At 35.2% G+C, this 16,035-nt stretch overlaps 1 protein-coding gene across 3 annotated transcripts; it reads right to left on the reverse strand.

Moving 5' to 3' along the window:
- Positions 1 to 4,909: 4,909 nt before the first annotated feature.
- LOC114418224 (MOB kinase activator-like 1B) lies at positions 4,910 to 14,891 on the reverse strand. 3 transcript variants are annotated; one of them, XM_028383486.1, is made up of 8 exons: positions 14,754 to 14,865; positions 13,986 to 14,040; positions 7,765 to 7,813; positions 6,902 to 7,010; positions 6,644 to 6,737; positions 5,751 to 5,884; positions 5,494 to 5,657; positions 4,910 to 5,323 (listed from the first exon to the last, which is right to left on the reverse strand). In XM_028383486.1, exons 5-8 carry the CDS (start codon positions 6,658 to 6,660, stop codon positions 5,252 to 5,254), a joined length of 387 nt encoding a protein of 128 aa, XP_028239287.1. In that variant the 5' UTR covers positions 6,661 to 6,737; positions 6,902 to 7,010; positions 7,765 to 7,813; positions 13,986 to 14,040; positions 14,754 to 14,865; the 3' UTR covers positions 4,910 to 5,251. The 3 variants fall into 3 exon arrangements, with proteins under 3 accessions (XP_028239287.1, XP_028239279.1, XP_028239271.1); XM_028383478.1 differs by lacking the exon at positions 13,986 to 14,040 and having other exon boundaries at positions 14,754 to 14,891; XM_028383470.1 differs by lacking the exon at positions 14,754 to 14,865 and having other exon boundaries at positions 13,944 to 13,990.
- Positions 14,892 to 16,035: the final 1,144 nt, after the last annotated feature.

Raw genomic sequence — 16,035 nt, forward strand, 5'->3', positions numbered from 1 at the left:
ATACCCCACTAACAACCATGCAGCTCGTTCTTGATATATGTCTTCTTGTACTAAGGAGACTTTTGATTTTCTTTAACTGCGGGGTATGTCCCGTTTATTATTGTATCATTTTGGGTTTAATATAATTTACATTTTTTCCCAAGCTCGTTCTTCATAAGCAATATAACTAACATTATTGGTTAATTAAATCATCAAGTCAGCTAAATCAACATAATTAGTTTTCACACTTTCATGGCTCATCGAATCGGATCCGAAACTGTATTTAAACATATTCAAATCGAACCCTCATCTTTTTTTGGGGTGACATTCGACGACTTTTTTTGAGATGAGATGGAATTTAACTATATTATAGGTGCAACTTATTTAAAAATTGGGTAGCGAGATATGGTATATGGATATGGTGACAACTAATTAATACTAACAAATTGCAGATTCAGCACTGAAACTAGCGCAGATCATGTCTGTGTAAGTCAAACTAGCATGTGTTTTTGGACAACTGGATGATACTTTAATTTGGCCATGCCAAATATTCTCACTTTTTTTTTTCCTTCTAGATCACAGGTATTCTGGAGGCAATCCTGTTCGAGTTAGGTAGGACTACTATGGACGTCAAAACTCTTCCTCTAAGTATTTAACACAACAATTACATACTTGGACTCGAACTGAGACATCTAGTTAAACTACAACAACCCGAGACCTTTTGGTAAATATTTTGAGCATAACCAATATTAGGTGATGTTTAAATATTATAATGACAAGCATGGTCCATTTAATTAAAAAATGGGGAGGTCAAACTCAAAGTCCTCTCCTTACTACGGACATGGCTATATATAATGTTGAAGAACATAAAGTTTTGCATTCACCACAAAGCAAAAAACAGAAGCTAGACTTAAATGGCAGAAACTGTAGTGTCCTTGGCTGGTCAGCACGTGCTTCCAAGATTTCTGGAAGTGGTCAATATGCTGAGAGGTCTAAAGAAAGAAGTTGAAGACATTAAAAAAGAACTGGAGAGCTTTCAACATTTCATCAATGATGCGGATAAAGTGGCTGAAGCTGAACAAGATGATGGAAAGCACATTACAAATAAAAAAAAAAGGGTGAAGCGGCTGAGAGAAGCTGCTTTTTCCATGGAAAATATCATTGATTTATATGATATCTATGAGGACAAGCAACCTGGTGATCCTGGATGTGCAGCTTTACCCTGTGAGGCTGTTGACTACATCAAAACTCTGATCTTTTGGCTCCAAATAGTATTTAAGATTCAGGAAGTCTAATCACTTGTTAAGGAACTGAAGGAAAACTACGGTCTCCAAAGCAAACTTCCTTTAGAACAAAGACCAATCAGTTCTACAGGAAATCAAAATGTCACAAGGCACAACCTTCGAATGGCTCCTCTGTATGCTGAGGAAGCTGAGGTTGTAGGCTTTGATGACCCCAGAGATATACTGAAAGATTGGTTGATAGAGGGACGAGTAGAGCTCACTGTCATCTTTGTTGTAGGAATGGGAGAACTGGGAAAAACAACTCTTGCCAAGCTGGTTTATGACAACATGGAGGTTTATGCATGCTTCGATTGTCGAGCATGGATCAGTGTCTAAATCCTACACTGCAGAAGGATTGTTGAGGGAGATGTTGGACATGCTTTGCAATGAAAAAGTGGAGGATCCTGCTCCGAATTTTGAGACCTTGACAAGAAAACTCAGAAATGGCCTGTGCAATAAGGGGTATGTTGTCGTGTTTGATGATGTATGGAATAAAAGATTTTGGAATGACATTCAATTTGCTCTGATCGATAATAAGAATGGAAGTAGGATATTAATCACAACACAGGACACACAGGTTGCACAGTTTTGTATGAAAGATTCTTTAATTCAGCTTAAGCTAGAACCTTTAAGTGAAGAAAAGTCTTTGGAATTGTTCTGTAAGAAGGCATTTGGGTATGGTTTTGATGGACGTTATCCAAAAGAATATAAAGATCTGGGTCTTGAAATCATTGGAAAGGGTCAATGTTTACCTCTAGCAATTGTTGCCATTGGTGGTCTTTTATATAGCAAATGTAAAAGTGCAGCTGAGTGGAAACGGTTTAGTCAAAATCTAAGTTTGGAGTTGGAGAGGAATTCTGAGTTAAGTAGTATTTCACAAATTTTATGTTTAAGTTATGATGATTTGCCATACAATCTCAGATCTTGTTTATTGTATTTTGGAATGTATCCTGAAGACTATGACGGATTTGTCAAACATGTAACGGGGGAAACTTTGGAAGAAGTTGCTCAACAATATTTAGCAGAGTTGATCAATAGAAGTTTGGTGCAAGTATCTTCATTTACCATAAATGGCAAGGTTAGAGGATGTTGCGTTCATGACTCAATACATGAAATGATCCTTAGGAAAATCAAGGATACAGTATTTTGTCATTGTATTCATGAGCATAATCAATTAGTGTCAAGTGGGATCCTTAGACACTTAACAATAGCAACTGGTTCCACTGATTTAATTGGAAGTATTGAAAGATCACACGTACGGTAAAAATTCTAATTTTCAGAACTAAAGATTTGTCCGAAAACTTCATCAGCAAAATCCTTGCAAAATACATGCTACTAAGGGTACTTGATTTAGAGTATGCTGGATTATCTCATCTTCCAGAAAATTTGGGCAATTTAATCCACTTGAAGTATTTAAGCTTGAGGTATACACAGGTAGAAACTCTTCCAAAATCCATTGTTAAATCACTTAATTGATTTGCACACCGTGTCATCCTTGTCTACACTTAGGAAGCTTGTCCTGGAAGGAAAGTTAAACGAGTTGCCAAATTGGATTCTATGACTCCAAGATCTTGTGAAACTGTCCTTGAAGTTCTCTAAGTTCACCAACGATCCATTGAAATCACTAACAGATATGCCAAATTTATTGTTCCTCTGTTTGGACTCGCATGCTTATGAAGGTCAAACTTTACATTTTCAAAAGGGAGGATTTCAGAAACTAAAGGAACTAGAGCTCAAACATGTGCCCCACATTTCTATTTTTGATTTGGTTACGGTCCAGAGATTAGAAGAATTTCTACTGGATGAACGCAAGAGGATATTAGGATTATAAGGTATGTTTTTTCTCTTATTAATATTTCTATAGACTGATAATTTTGTCCCTTATTCTTTTTCAATAATAAAAATGAGACTGTTTCCTAATTCCTAATCTGATTTCTTTACTTTTGTCTCCCTTCCAGTATATGCTTTACTTTTTACATATCTCAGAAGTAGAGATAAAATTGTCTTATGGATAAAAAGAAATTACAAGATATTGGTACGGACCTTCAACAACAATTGTAACGTCCACAAATTTTCAATTCTTCTTATGTTGTTTCTATTTGCCCCTTCCCCAAACATGAAACTTAATTCTATTTAAATTCTTACAAGTTTTTGTTATGTATGCTTAAAAATTAAAATTACAGTGTTCATTTATTCTAAACATTATTACCTTTCATTCTTGTGCCCATTCTCTCTCAACACACAATTTCTTCACTTCAAACACCAAAACCGATACTCATCCTCCCATATACTCCTTTCATTCTCTTCATGCTAATGAAACTAACAATTTCCTTTTGATTTTTGGAAAGAAACCAGTTGGTGGTGGATTCAAGATAGGAAGAGAAGCTGGGGAATGGACTACATCTATGTCTAACTTTCATCCATAATTTTCCTCAGAAAATTACCTCCCCAGTAGGTAATCTATCTCTTGTGCTCAATAACTTGTCCTATTGATATGAGTGCAATTGTTGCTTCTTTTTGTTTTTTTCATCGGCAAATATTAGTTGTTAGATTGTTAGTTTTTGTTAGTAGGATGGATTCGAATCCACGACCTCTCCCTCCCTGCAATTGTTGCTTAGTGCTTAGCTTTTTTCTCTGCAGGGAAGCACAGGCTGGTGGATCTTGTAGTGAGGAACAATTCATTTGAGAAGACTGTTGTTGTTGCTCTTTCTGGTGGTGGGATTGTTATTCTAGATGAGGTGTTTGAGATACTGCCACTGATTCAGCTGGAACCGAGTGCATCAAAGCTTCAGTTTCCCATCTGATAAAACAGTTGTTTAAAAGAAGTATATTGCGAACATTTTTCTTGCTACAATTTGTATATAAACCTTGAAAAGCATGAGATAAATGACCCTCTGTCCTATCTTCTTGTAAGTCTTCAATCTCACGATTGGACTCTTCTAAAGAATATAGTTGATTAGAAAATCAGCTGTTGAAGTTATGAGTTTATCGTGCAAATTTTGAATTACAATATCCCATTTCAGGGGCTTATCAAGCAAATGTTTGTTGGATGTTGACTCTTTCATGTTAACTTTTGTCACATGATGAAAGAAAGATACAAAAACATTTACAATAAAACTTACAATTGTTTTATAAGCTTTTTCTGTCTTTCTCACAACATAATATTATTGAACATTTTTAGTATCGTATTTCTCAATAGGGTTTACCAACCCAACTGATTAAAAACCCAAGATAATATTATACTGACTTCAAGACGAACTTCATCACATACTTTCTTTTTATAAACACATCTTGAGCTTATATTTGATCAAGTTTATAAATGCTGTACCCCCAATTCTACATTCTGCCGTTACTAACTGGAAGATGCAACAGAAAAGTTAATATAACCGGCTCTTTGGACACTTGCACCGACTCCCTGTATTTTACTTGCAATTTGTAGTTTATGTTTACCACGTTTAAAGTTTAACATTTGATCGAATTATATTCACTTCCAATAAGATTATAAAAATTACAGTAGCCTGTCCCTCTTCAATTTTCACCAAATATTTTCTCGTATTTTTATTTGTGCGCAGTTTCCCACAAGTATATACACATACGACTGATACTAGTTATAAGAGCAACTTTAAAAACTCGAGAGCAATTTGCCCTATTAAAAATATATGAACAATCACATAGAAATCTGCATAGTACACATGTTATTAACATTGAACATTGTTCCAGCAACAACCTTCCAGCGTACAGTCTTCATTTGGCATATATGAACCATTACAATTAACTTTTTTTTAACCCATGATGCCCCATTGCATATATATGATGCTTTGTGTAAGTTATTTAGAAGGATAACTTAGATCCTGTTCCCAAGCACATCCAACACAATAAATACAACGCGGCTTTCTGAAGTAAAATACTAAAAAGCAGTTTCTATTTAGAGTAATACATTAGTTGTGCTTCCTAGGCCAAGATTTTTCAGAGGGTAGGTCCCAATTCATTTAATATGGGATAATGGTTTCTATAAGCTCTTGAAGGGGTGCCAGCTCCTTTTTGTCAATCAGCCCGAACTCCTGCAAAACAATAGTTTCAAAAAAAATCTGCAATGTTAGACAATTAGCTGGTTTAAATTATTAACATTATTAGTGTTTTTAAAAAGAGTTTTGAATAGAAACAAGCCAACGTACTTATTTGAGTTATTTCAACACAAAATAAACTAGTGAAAGGAAAATATGAGACTTACACAGGTGAAGAGTATAAAATGCTTGAAGCAAGTGTTTAAGTGGGCCTCTTCTTTGAGGCTCACAATTTTCTGAAAGTGAGAATGGTATATGTGAGCATATACACGGAACAACCGCTTGAATATTGTCTTCACAACTTCCTTAAAGTTGGGAGGAAATGGTGAACCTACATGATTTTATAGGTTATGGTACCAAAATGAAAATGATGATGACCATATCATCTAAGAATCTTTAAGAAAGAAAATATTAAAATCTTTACCAAGCTTCTGTGGGAATATGGATTCATCATCAAGCTGTGCTTCAATCCAGTCCATTAGATATTCTACATATTTTGGAGCAGAAACCTCAATAGGTTTCTTAATTTGTACACCATCTGCCCATCTATATTCATACCTAAAGTTTTCGTGCAAAAGACAATACAACATAAGAGCTAGGAATGCATAAATATTTAGTACAGATGGATCTAGAATTGTCATTGGCATTAAAGGAATCATTATATAAAACACACATGCAAGATGGATCCACAAAGGCATTACAAAAGTCACTCGTTACTAAATATTGTCTAGATTCAAGAAAATGAACAACTGCCATGAATTATAACTAAAAAGATTTTGAAGAAGCATAATTTAAGAAAAGAAATGACAACTTTAACATCTTTCTACGAAATAAATCCTTTTCTTTACCAAAAATAGTGTTACTACACAGTGCACATTTAAACAGGCACAAATTTGAAACAAAACAAATATAGCAAGAAATGAAGACATAATTAATTGTTGTAAATTTTTATGCACCTAGGTTCCCAGTTATCAACAGTTCCCAAAAGCAGACAACATGGAATAAATAGCAACCATCAAAACAGAAAAAAACTGACATCCAAAGGGGATACTCACAAGGAGTTAACAATTTTTGACAAAGTGATATAAGCTTTAACAACACAAACCATTGTTTTAAAATTTATAGTCATTTGGTTGCCTGTTAACTCAAGATAATAGATACACAACCCACATGTTTCAAGGAGCTGAGTGATTTTCTCATGCAACTGCAAAGATAATTGAAAGAATATCATCTGACTGAATTTCTAAAAGCATACAAATGCTTTTCCCCTCAGAAGGAAAGGTAAACAAGGAAATCAGTCAGTTAAATATGCCATACTTGGGTCCTGCAGACATTGTCCGACAATTCTCAGGAGTACAGAACTCTGTAAGGGTACCATAAAGCAGATTCACCTGATTGAAGAAATCAACAGCTGTAATGCAGGAAGAAGAAAAAAAGAAGTCAGTTTACTGCATTTCAGAATTGTATAAATTATGAATATATAGTTGAGGAAACTAGAGAATAAAAGGCAAAAGAAAACTTCAACGAGACTATACACTGCCCTTAAACAGTGCATTACAGAGAAAAAATAGTTACTGTTGACAGCTAGCCACTCATTTAAATCCTCCCCAGGAGGTAGCTTTACTGCTTCCCTCAGATTTCCACTACCTAACGTGGCATCAATATGTTTTCGAAGTTGAGCTCCCTGCAACAATAATAATAATTAGCAGCAGAATTTGGTTCATCTTCCATTAGAGCAGGGTGAACCTTAGAAAAGCCAAGACAGACCATCCGATTACTCTCTTTTTCTCCTCACATTAATCACAAGAAATCAGTAGAAAACTAAAATTATAACTAAAATCAAGGGTACTTAACAATCTTGCAGTCTGGAAGTTGGAATTGTACAATACAATTTGTCAATACCACAATTTTCTAAAAAATTAGAATACAGGAATAGGAAGATGTGGTATAAAAAATCTAAATTATATTTATATTTGTAAAGAAAATGTATAACTCATAATCATTCATGATTTAAAATTAACAAAATTTTGTCATTCATCCTTCCTTCCCCTCCTATCACTCAACCAATTATATAAAAAAAATGAAACAAAGAAGCCAACTCTCCATATCTAGACAATTTTTTGTGTATCTGCCAAAAAAAATCCCACAAATATGCCAAAAGTTTGGTAACTTCTATAAAACATGCATGCTCAACATACGTCATCAATTTTAGAGTATGCATGCATTACAAATAATATTGTAAATATAATATCACCATCAATTCCTTCCCACTCCTCACATCCCATGCACATGTGCAATATGGTCATAAATCATAATGTCCCAGCCATGGGCTTTAAATGAAGAAAAAGATTAAAATACCCCAAGAACAATTTAAACAAAGAAAATTATATTAAATTAAATATAAAAAAAAGGATCCAAGAAAAATAAAAGGAACCAACCTTACTTCCAGAAGGAGTACTTTTTTTCGGGCGGAATGTTCTCTGGTTTCTGTTGCAGAATAATATCAGGTAAAATACTAACAAAGGATGGAAAAGAATCAAACTAAACTGACTAAAAATATTCATCAATATTAGACTTCTAACAAAATCATAAAGAAGATAAGAGAGAATCAATAGAGAGAAATGAAAATGATATTAAGCCACTGAATGTTGTAGTACAGTTTGGTATTTATAGACCAGAATAGTCAGTTATAACAACTAACTAACACACTTTAGCTGAGAGTACAGTTGAATACTGCAACTCTCTGTGCATTACTCTAATACCCCCCCCCCCCCCCTTTCAAACTCAAGGTGGTTGAGACTTTGAAGAAGCCTCAATCACATTGAGTTTGGCCCTTAGAAAAGCAAATCTAGTTGGAGAAAGGGGCTTGGTAAGGGCATCTGCCCATTGATCAAGAGCAAGAACATGCTGAACTATGAGCTGCTAGGTCAAAATTTTCTCACGAACAAAGAAAACATCAAGTTCCATATGTTTTGTTCTTGCATGAAGGACTGGATTGTGGGCAATGGCAACTGCACTTTGATTATCACAGAAGACAATAGGAGTGCTGAAGGGAACTTTGAGTTCAGTCAACAATGTCTGCATCCACAAGATTTCTGCAGCAATCTGAGCTAAGCTACGATATTCTGCCTCCGTATGGGATCTAGCAACAAGTTGCTGCTTGTGGGACCACCAAGATATGAGGTTAGGATCACTGATTAGTGATAGCCAATGTTGAAATAAGTCTGACGGTAACAGGTTTTACCCCAGGGGAGAAAGTCTCAGAAAAGTCAAAGCCAGCAACTTGATTTAAACCTTTTGCCACAAGCCTAGCTTTGTACTTGTTGATTGAGCCATCTGCATTTTCTTTCACTCTAAACACCCACTTACAGACAATTGGTTTTCTGTGTGGAGGCAGAGGAACTAGATCCCAAGTATGATTTTTCATTAAAGCTTCATACTCCTGCTGCATGGCTGAAAGCCAATTAGGATCTGTCAAAGCTTGTTTGACAGATTTTGGTTCACAATGAGCTAGCATTAGTGTAGGATTGATTCTGGGTAAATGAATACCAGACTTAGATCTGGATTGCATAGGGTAGGTGTTTAGTGGTCTGTGAGGAGATGTAGGGTTAATAGAGGAGGATGTTGCTTCTGAACTGATAGCTGGAACAAAAAGTAACAGTAGCAGGAAGAGACTGATCCGTGGGTTCAGTACTAGGGGACTGAACTGGACTAGATGCTGAACTAGAAGCTGGAATAGGTATGTCAGTGTCAGACTGAACTGGCTGATGATTAGAAGAGGACTGTGCAGAAACAGATGCAGACTGTCCAACATTAGGAGAATTGAGATGACCGGAAACAAGGAGGTATGAGTTTGAGGGGAATTAGAAGTAGGATGTGAAAGATTTGGAGACTGAATGATAGGAATGGAAGGAAACTGAAAAGGAATGGAGGAGGAAGTGGACTGACTGAGAGAAGTAGAAGTCTCAAACAAGTCAGCATAGGGAAACTTGGACTCATTGAAAATGACATCCTTGGAGATATAAATTCTGCCTGAAGAAGACATACATTTATACCCTTTATGAGAGGTAGAATAACCCAAGAAAAGGCATTCAGCAGATCTAAAGTCTACCTTGTGATTGTTGTAGGGTCTAAGTAAAGGGAAACAAGCACATCCAAAGGTTTTGAGAAAAGTATAATCTGGAAACTGTTGGAACAGCATATGATAGGTTACTAAAAAATTTAGTGATGTTGTGGGTAGTCTGTTTATAAGATAGACAGCTGTGCAAAAGGCAAAATCCCAAAATTTAAGTGGTAAGGAAGCATGATGCAGTGATGACCAAGTTCTACAATATGCCTGTGTTTTCATTCAACAACCTCATTTTGATGATGAGTGTGAGGACAAATTAGCCTATGTTGAATGCCACAGCTAGCTAAAAAGGATGTAAATGGCCTAAACTCTCCTCCCCAATCAGTTTGAAGACTTTTAATTTTGAAATTAAACTGTAATTCTGTCATACCCTTAAACTTTTGAAAAACGTTGAGGATTTCAGATTTACTTTTAAGAAGATAAATCCAAGTGAAACGAGAATAAGCACCAACAAAAGTTATATAATAGAGAAATCCATTAGTTGAAGAGACATGAGAGGGTCCCCATAGATTACTATAAACCAAATCAAGAGAAGTATAGACAGATTCAGAAGAAGGAAGTCTGTGAGACTTTCCTACTGCACAAGCTGAAAAAAAATCATTCAAACTCTTACTAGAAGTAGGTATTTTACAATGTTGCAAAACTAATTGCAGTACATGATGATTGGGATGTCCAAGTCTATCATGCCAAAGAGAGGTGATCCTATTACATGGATTTACAATGGGCTTGTCAGACTTATTATATGGATTAACAGAGAGTTTTTCAGAACTAGAAATACAAGCAAGACTAGAAGAAGCAGAAACAGGATGTCGGAGAACCTGTAAAGGCCATCAGAACCAACATTACCTTGGAGTAAGACTTCATTGGTAACCTGAGATTTCACAATACAATAATTAGAATGAGATTCAAAGAAAACACCATTATCCCTAGCAAATTGACAAACACTAATAAGATTTTTAGTAATGATAGGAACATGTAAGAGATGCTTAAGAGACAAAGAGATTTTGATATTGAAAGGAGGAAGAACCAGAAGCAGTGATAGGCAAACCTTGACCATTTCCAATGAAGATCTGGTCAGGTCCTTCAAAAGGTTCAATGCGTTGAATATTTTGGGATTCTCCAGTCACATGAAATGAAACACCTGAATCAGGAATCCAATTGGTAGCAGTAGGGGTTCAGGTAGAGGTTGACTGAGTAGGAAGATTAGTTAACATAGCACTAGGATTTGATTGAGTGTTGGGACTAGCAGATTTGTAATTGTTATTGGTCCAAACATCGGATGGGTGACTATCACTATTCTACTGCCCAGAATTAGGGCTACTCTGAGACTGAGGTCCATAGCTCTGAGATGTAGGGTCATGAAGCACAAGAGATAAGTTCAGTTGATAATTTGCATCAAACTGAAAAAGACAAACCGATGCAGTGTGGCCATACTTAAAACACACCTGACACTGAAATTTTGCGAAGCAACCACTACCATGGCCTTAGCCGCCACCGTGCTGGCCACTACTATGGTTGAAACCGCCACCAAAACTACTGTTGCGGCTAGATCTGCCACGGAAATTAGAAAAACTTTCAGGCTCCTGTTTGAGCATGCGTGTTAGTTTATGGAGGGAGATTCAGAGAGAGATTGCTTGAACTTATTCAAACGAGATTCATGAGCAAGGAGAAGTGCTTCAACCTGTGCGATAGGCAGAGATTCAAACTTGCTCTCCATAATAGTGATGATTGAGTGAATCCGATGAGAGACCTTGAAGGATGGAATCGATATGCTCCTAAAGCACTAGGATTTGATTGAGTGTTGGGACTAGCAGATTTGTAATTGTTGTTGGTCCAAACATCGGATGGGTGACTATCACTATTCTACTGCCCAGAATTAGGGCTACTCTGAGACTGAGGTCCATAGCTCTGAGATGTAGGGTCATGAAGCACAAGAGATAAGTTCAGTTGATAATTTGCATCAAACTGAAAAAGACAAACCGATGCAGTGTGGCCATACTTAAAACACACCTGACACTGAAATTTTGCGAAGCGACCACTACCATGGCCTTAGCCACCACCGTGCCGGCCACTACTGTGGTTGAAACCGCCACCAAAACTACTGTTGCGGCTAGATCTGCCACGGAAATTAGAAAAACTTTCAGGCTCCTGTTTGAGCATGCGTGTTAGTTTATGGAGGGAGATTCAGAGAGAGATTGCTTGAACTTATTCAAACGAGATTCATGAGCAAGGAGAAGTGCTTCAACCTGTGCGATAGGCAGAGATTCAAACTTGCTCTCCATAATAGTGATGATTGAGTGAATCCGATGAGAGACCTTGAAGGATGGAATCGATATGCTCCTAAAGCACTAGGATTTGATTGAGTGTTGGGACTAGCAGATTTGTAATTGTTGTTGGTCCAAACATCGAATGGGCGACTATCACTATTCTACTGCCCAGAATTAGGGCTACTCTGAGACTGAGGTCCATAGCTCTGAGATGTAGGGTCATGAAGCACAAGAGATAAGTTCGGTTGATAATTTGCATCAAACCGAAAAAGACAAACCGATGCAGTGTGGCCATACTTAAAACACACCTGACACTGAAATTTTGCGAAGCGACCACTACCATGGCCTTAGCCACCACCGTGCCGGCCACTACTGTGGTTGAAACCGCCACCAAAACTACTGTTGCGGCTAGATCTGCCACGGAAATTAGAAAAACTTTCAGGCTCCTGTTTGAGCATGCGTGTTAGTTTATGGAGGGAGATTCAGAGAGAGATTGCTTGAACTTATTCAAACGAGATTCATGAGCAAGGAGAAGTGCTTCAACCTGTGCGATAGGCAGAGATTCAAACTTGCTCTCCATAATAGTGATGATTGAGTGAATCCGATGAGAGACCTTGAAGGATGGAATCGATATGCTCCTAAAGCATGATCGGGCTTCTGACCAAAGCAAGAGAACTGAAAATTGCTTTGATCTGCGACAAATACTCATGCATTGACTTGCCTCCAAGCGTTCGGAGCTGAGTTCGAAGCTAACGCACAGTGGTTCGCGTTTGCTTATGGAAATAATCGTGAATCCACTCCTAGACTTCGGACAAATGAGATGATCCGAGAACTTGAGAAAGAATTGACGTAGAAAGCGTCGATTGCAGCCATGTAAGGAGAACTTGATCTTGTTGCTCCCAAGTTTCATACTCGGGATTTTCAATTCCTGTTTCACGATCTTCTTTAGAGAGAAATTGTAACGGAATTTGTGGATTGATGACAAATCAATGAAAGAGATGGGATTTAATAACTGGCTCAACTTGTTAACGCCAGAGAAGAAAGGTTGAATCATCAAGTTTGTGTGAAATGGAGTTAGGAAAAGAGGAAGAAGTGAGGAACGCGTTCTGTTGTGATGCCATGGAAGATCTCACCAAGCTCTTGATACCATATTAGACTTCTAACAAAATCATAAAGAAGATAAGAGAGATATTTTGAGAGAAAGAGAGAATCAATAGAGAGAAATGAAAATGATATTAAGCCACTGAAGTTTGTAGTACAGTTTGGTATTTATAGACCAGAATAGTCAGTTATAACAACTAACTAACTCCTAACTAACACACTTTAGCTGAGAGTGCAGTTGAATATCGCAACTCTCTGTAAATTACTCTAATAATCAACAATTTTTGCACTTGTGACATGCGTACTAGTATCATGCAAAGTTGCACTCATACCATAATAACTATTTCTTTACTGCTGATAAGTAACTTCTTAAGAACAAGCATTTATCTTTGTAAGCTTAATTAGAGATTTTCATTTTCAGACATTTGTTACTATTTAGCAAGAAGAGGGAGTCTAATAAACTTGAATATCCAGATTATACAAGCATCCACTTGAACTAGTTGCCCAATAATCAGCAAATGTTTAAATAAAAATGTGCAGGAAAAATATGAGTAGTGATCACAGGAGTCTCTGCCACCACAACAAACCAGGTTAGTTTGATAAAAATAAAGAAAACAAGGATAGGTAAGACCAACGTAAAAGGGTCTAGATGGCTTTGAAATGCTAAAAAAGTATGGACTACTGATCAGACAATAGGACGCCTAGATGGCTTTGAAATGCTAAAGAAGTATGAATTACTGGTCAGATGATAGAACCTAGAGGCAATGAAGGAATTCTGTAGACAATAAATTGAAGTAGTAACAACTGAAACTTTTTTCATCTTCATACTAAACTATATAAAAGAATTTAAAGGTTCAAGTATTTGCTTTCATACAAGTACTAACAGTTATGACAGTGAAGAAATGAAGAAAATATGATAATTTATTAATATTTAATACTTCATTCAGAGATTAAATCTTTTTCACATTAACTAGGGGAACCAAAGCAATTGGCATATCACCCTATAACATTTCTAGATATGAGATCATAGAATTGTTTGTCTGAGGAATCAGTGTTCTTCACTTGATTAAAGGGATGTGAAAAAATATCAGATAAAATGAGCAAATTTTGCATATGTTACATTATCTGAAGGACAACGGCATGTTTACTCATTAGTCCTTACAAGTTACAACATGTTGAAAATCTCCTCAGAGTAGCTAATCAAGATCTATGAAAAACTGTTTCAAACAAAAAAAATGGACGTAGTCTGTCAAGGAGGAACAGTATTATAGACATTTCACTGAATAATTTTTTGAACCACAGAAGCAAAGAAATAGGGATATCAGAATCAAAATATTCCACTGAGAAAAATTCCATGGAGCATAAAGAGAGCTTTGACATTACTTTGTTTATCCACTGACATATTTTTTTATTTGCTTAGATGGTGAACTTTCTTTCTAATCATTATTGAAGTTTCAAAAAAACTGTTATCCAAAACAATTTACTTTACTCATCAATCAATTTATCATCTCAAGTCTATTAATTCTACTATGAGAGCAAGTAAAAACAGCTTAACCTATCATTCCATTTGAAAAAAAGCAATTATTTTCCCCCAAAATAACCTATTTCCAAATCATGCATGAAACAATTCCCACACCAATTCTACGCGCTCAACAAATTTACTGAGTATGACGGATTAATAACAGTTCACTGAAAACATAACAGTACCGGCCACTAAATTTCCCCATATACACACAGACTTGAATGTGAAAAACATGATCCAGATTGAAAATTAAAAATATTGAACAGAGCAGTGATCGGATCATGGAACAAACTGTGAGAAGAATAATCCATTAAATACCAAAAAAACAAAATCAATTGACGGAAAGCTCGGAAATTGAGACTTGGAAAGTGTGAATCGTAGTAAAAATGGAAACTTTTTTCCACTCACCTGCCTATACCGAAGAGGCTCATGGCTGGGATGTGTGTGTGTGAGAGAGAGAGGAACTTTTCGACTTGCTCTTACTTATGGCGTCTTTTCCACTCACATGGTTTCAACTTTAGAATTCGAATATTTTTATTTTTCAGTTTTTTTATTGTTTGAACGAAATTACAGAGTCACCCTTCTTTCTACTTATAATCACCCCACTCGGTCCCTTCCGTGCCATGACGTGTGCGTGATCTAATTTAGTAAGAACTAAGAATCATCCTTCTTTTTACCTTAGTTAATTAATTAATGTGTAGTGATTTTTTTCTCCAATTTTTATAAGAGAAATAATATTTTTATTTTTAATTCATGATATTTGTTGTAAATTAATTAATGATATTTTAATTTAAAATTAATTAATATAAAAGATAATTTTTAAAAAATCTTATAAAAAGAAGATAAACAAATTTGAAAAAATAATCTTGTATTTAGGATCAAATATAGTAATTTAGTTAAGAACATAAAATTTATCTTGAGTATTAATTTTTAAAAAAAAATCATGTGAATAAAACTTAGAAATACTAATGGATTAGAATTCTTTCACTATCTCATCATTTTAAAACCGACTTTAATTAAAGACAAAATTAATTAATGAAAAAATATTATAAATTGAACTTTTATAATAAAGACCGACATATATTTGTAATTTGGACATTTTAATAAATACCAAAGAGATTATATTAGTTAGAAATAAAGACCAATATATTTTTAACGCATTTTCTTGAATGCACCTTCTCTTATTGATTGAGATTTATTAAAAATTAGTATTAAAACTCATGCATGGTATGAATAATAAATTAAGTAATTGAATAAAATAAATAAATAAAAACTTTAAAAAAATTTCCAACTGACATGTAACAATGACATGGCAGGACAATGTTAATAATATTATTAATTAAAAACAAAAATATAAATCACAATTTTATTTGTGACCTACTCATATTTAGTAGTTTTTAATAAATTTCATTGAATTTAAATATATTTTTGGTATTTGTAAGTTAATGTTTTTTATGTTAGATCTCTGTAAGTTTACTTCTCTAATTTTAGCTTTTTGTAAATCCATATTTTTTCAATTTTAGTCTTTGTAAGTTTTTTGTTCATTTTAGTCCTTCTAAGTTTGTATTTTTTTTTTAATTTTAGTCCCTTTAAGATTTTAACTTTTTTCATTTATAATCTCCATAAATTTTCACTTACATGAACCAAAAATAAAATAATTTAAACTAATTTACAAGAATAAAAAATATAT

The sequence above is a fragment of the Glycine soja genome, chromosome 1 (genome assembly GCF_004193775.1).
Source record: "Glycine soja cultivar W05 chromosome 1, ASM419377v2, whole genome shotgun sequence".
Classification (NCBI taxonomy): domain Eukaryota; kingdom Viridiplantae; phylum Streptophyta; class Magnoliopsida; order Fabales; family Fabaceae; genus Glycine; species Glycine soja.

Bases quoted from the DNA above. Each gene is read 5' to 3' on its own strand.
- LOC114418224 (XM_028383470.1), bottom strand. From the start codon at position 13,975: ATGAGTAAACATGCCGTTGTCCTTCAGATAAT. The intron at 5,885-6,643 runs GTATGGCATATT...CGAAAACTTTAG, and splicing joins ACAATGTCTGCAGGACCCAA to GTATGAATATAGATGGGCAG. The intron at 5,324-5,493 runs GTAAGTCTCATA...ATTGTTTTGCAG, and splicing joins ATTTTATACTCTTCACCTGT to GAGTTCGGGCTGATTGACAA.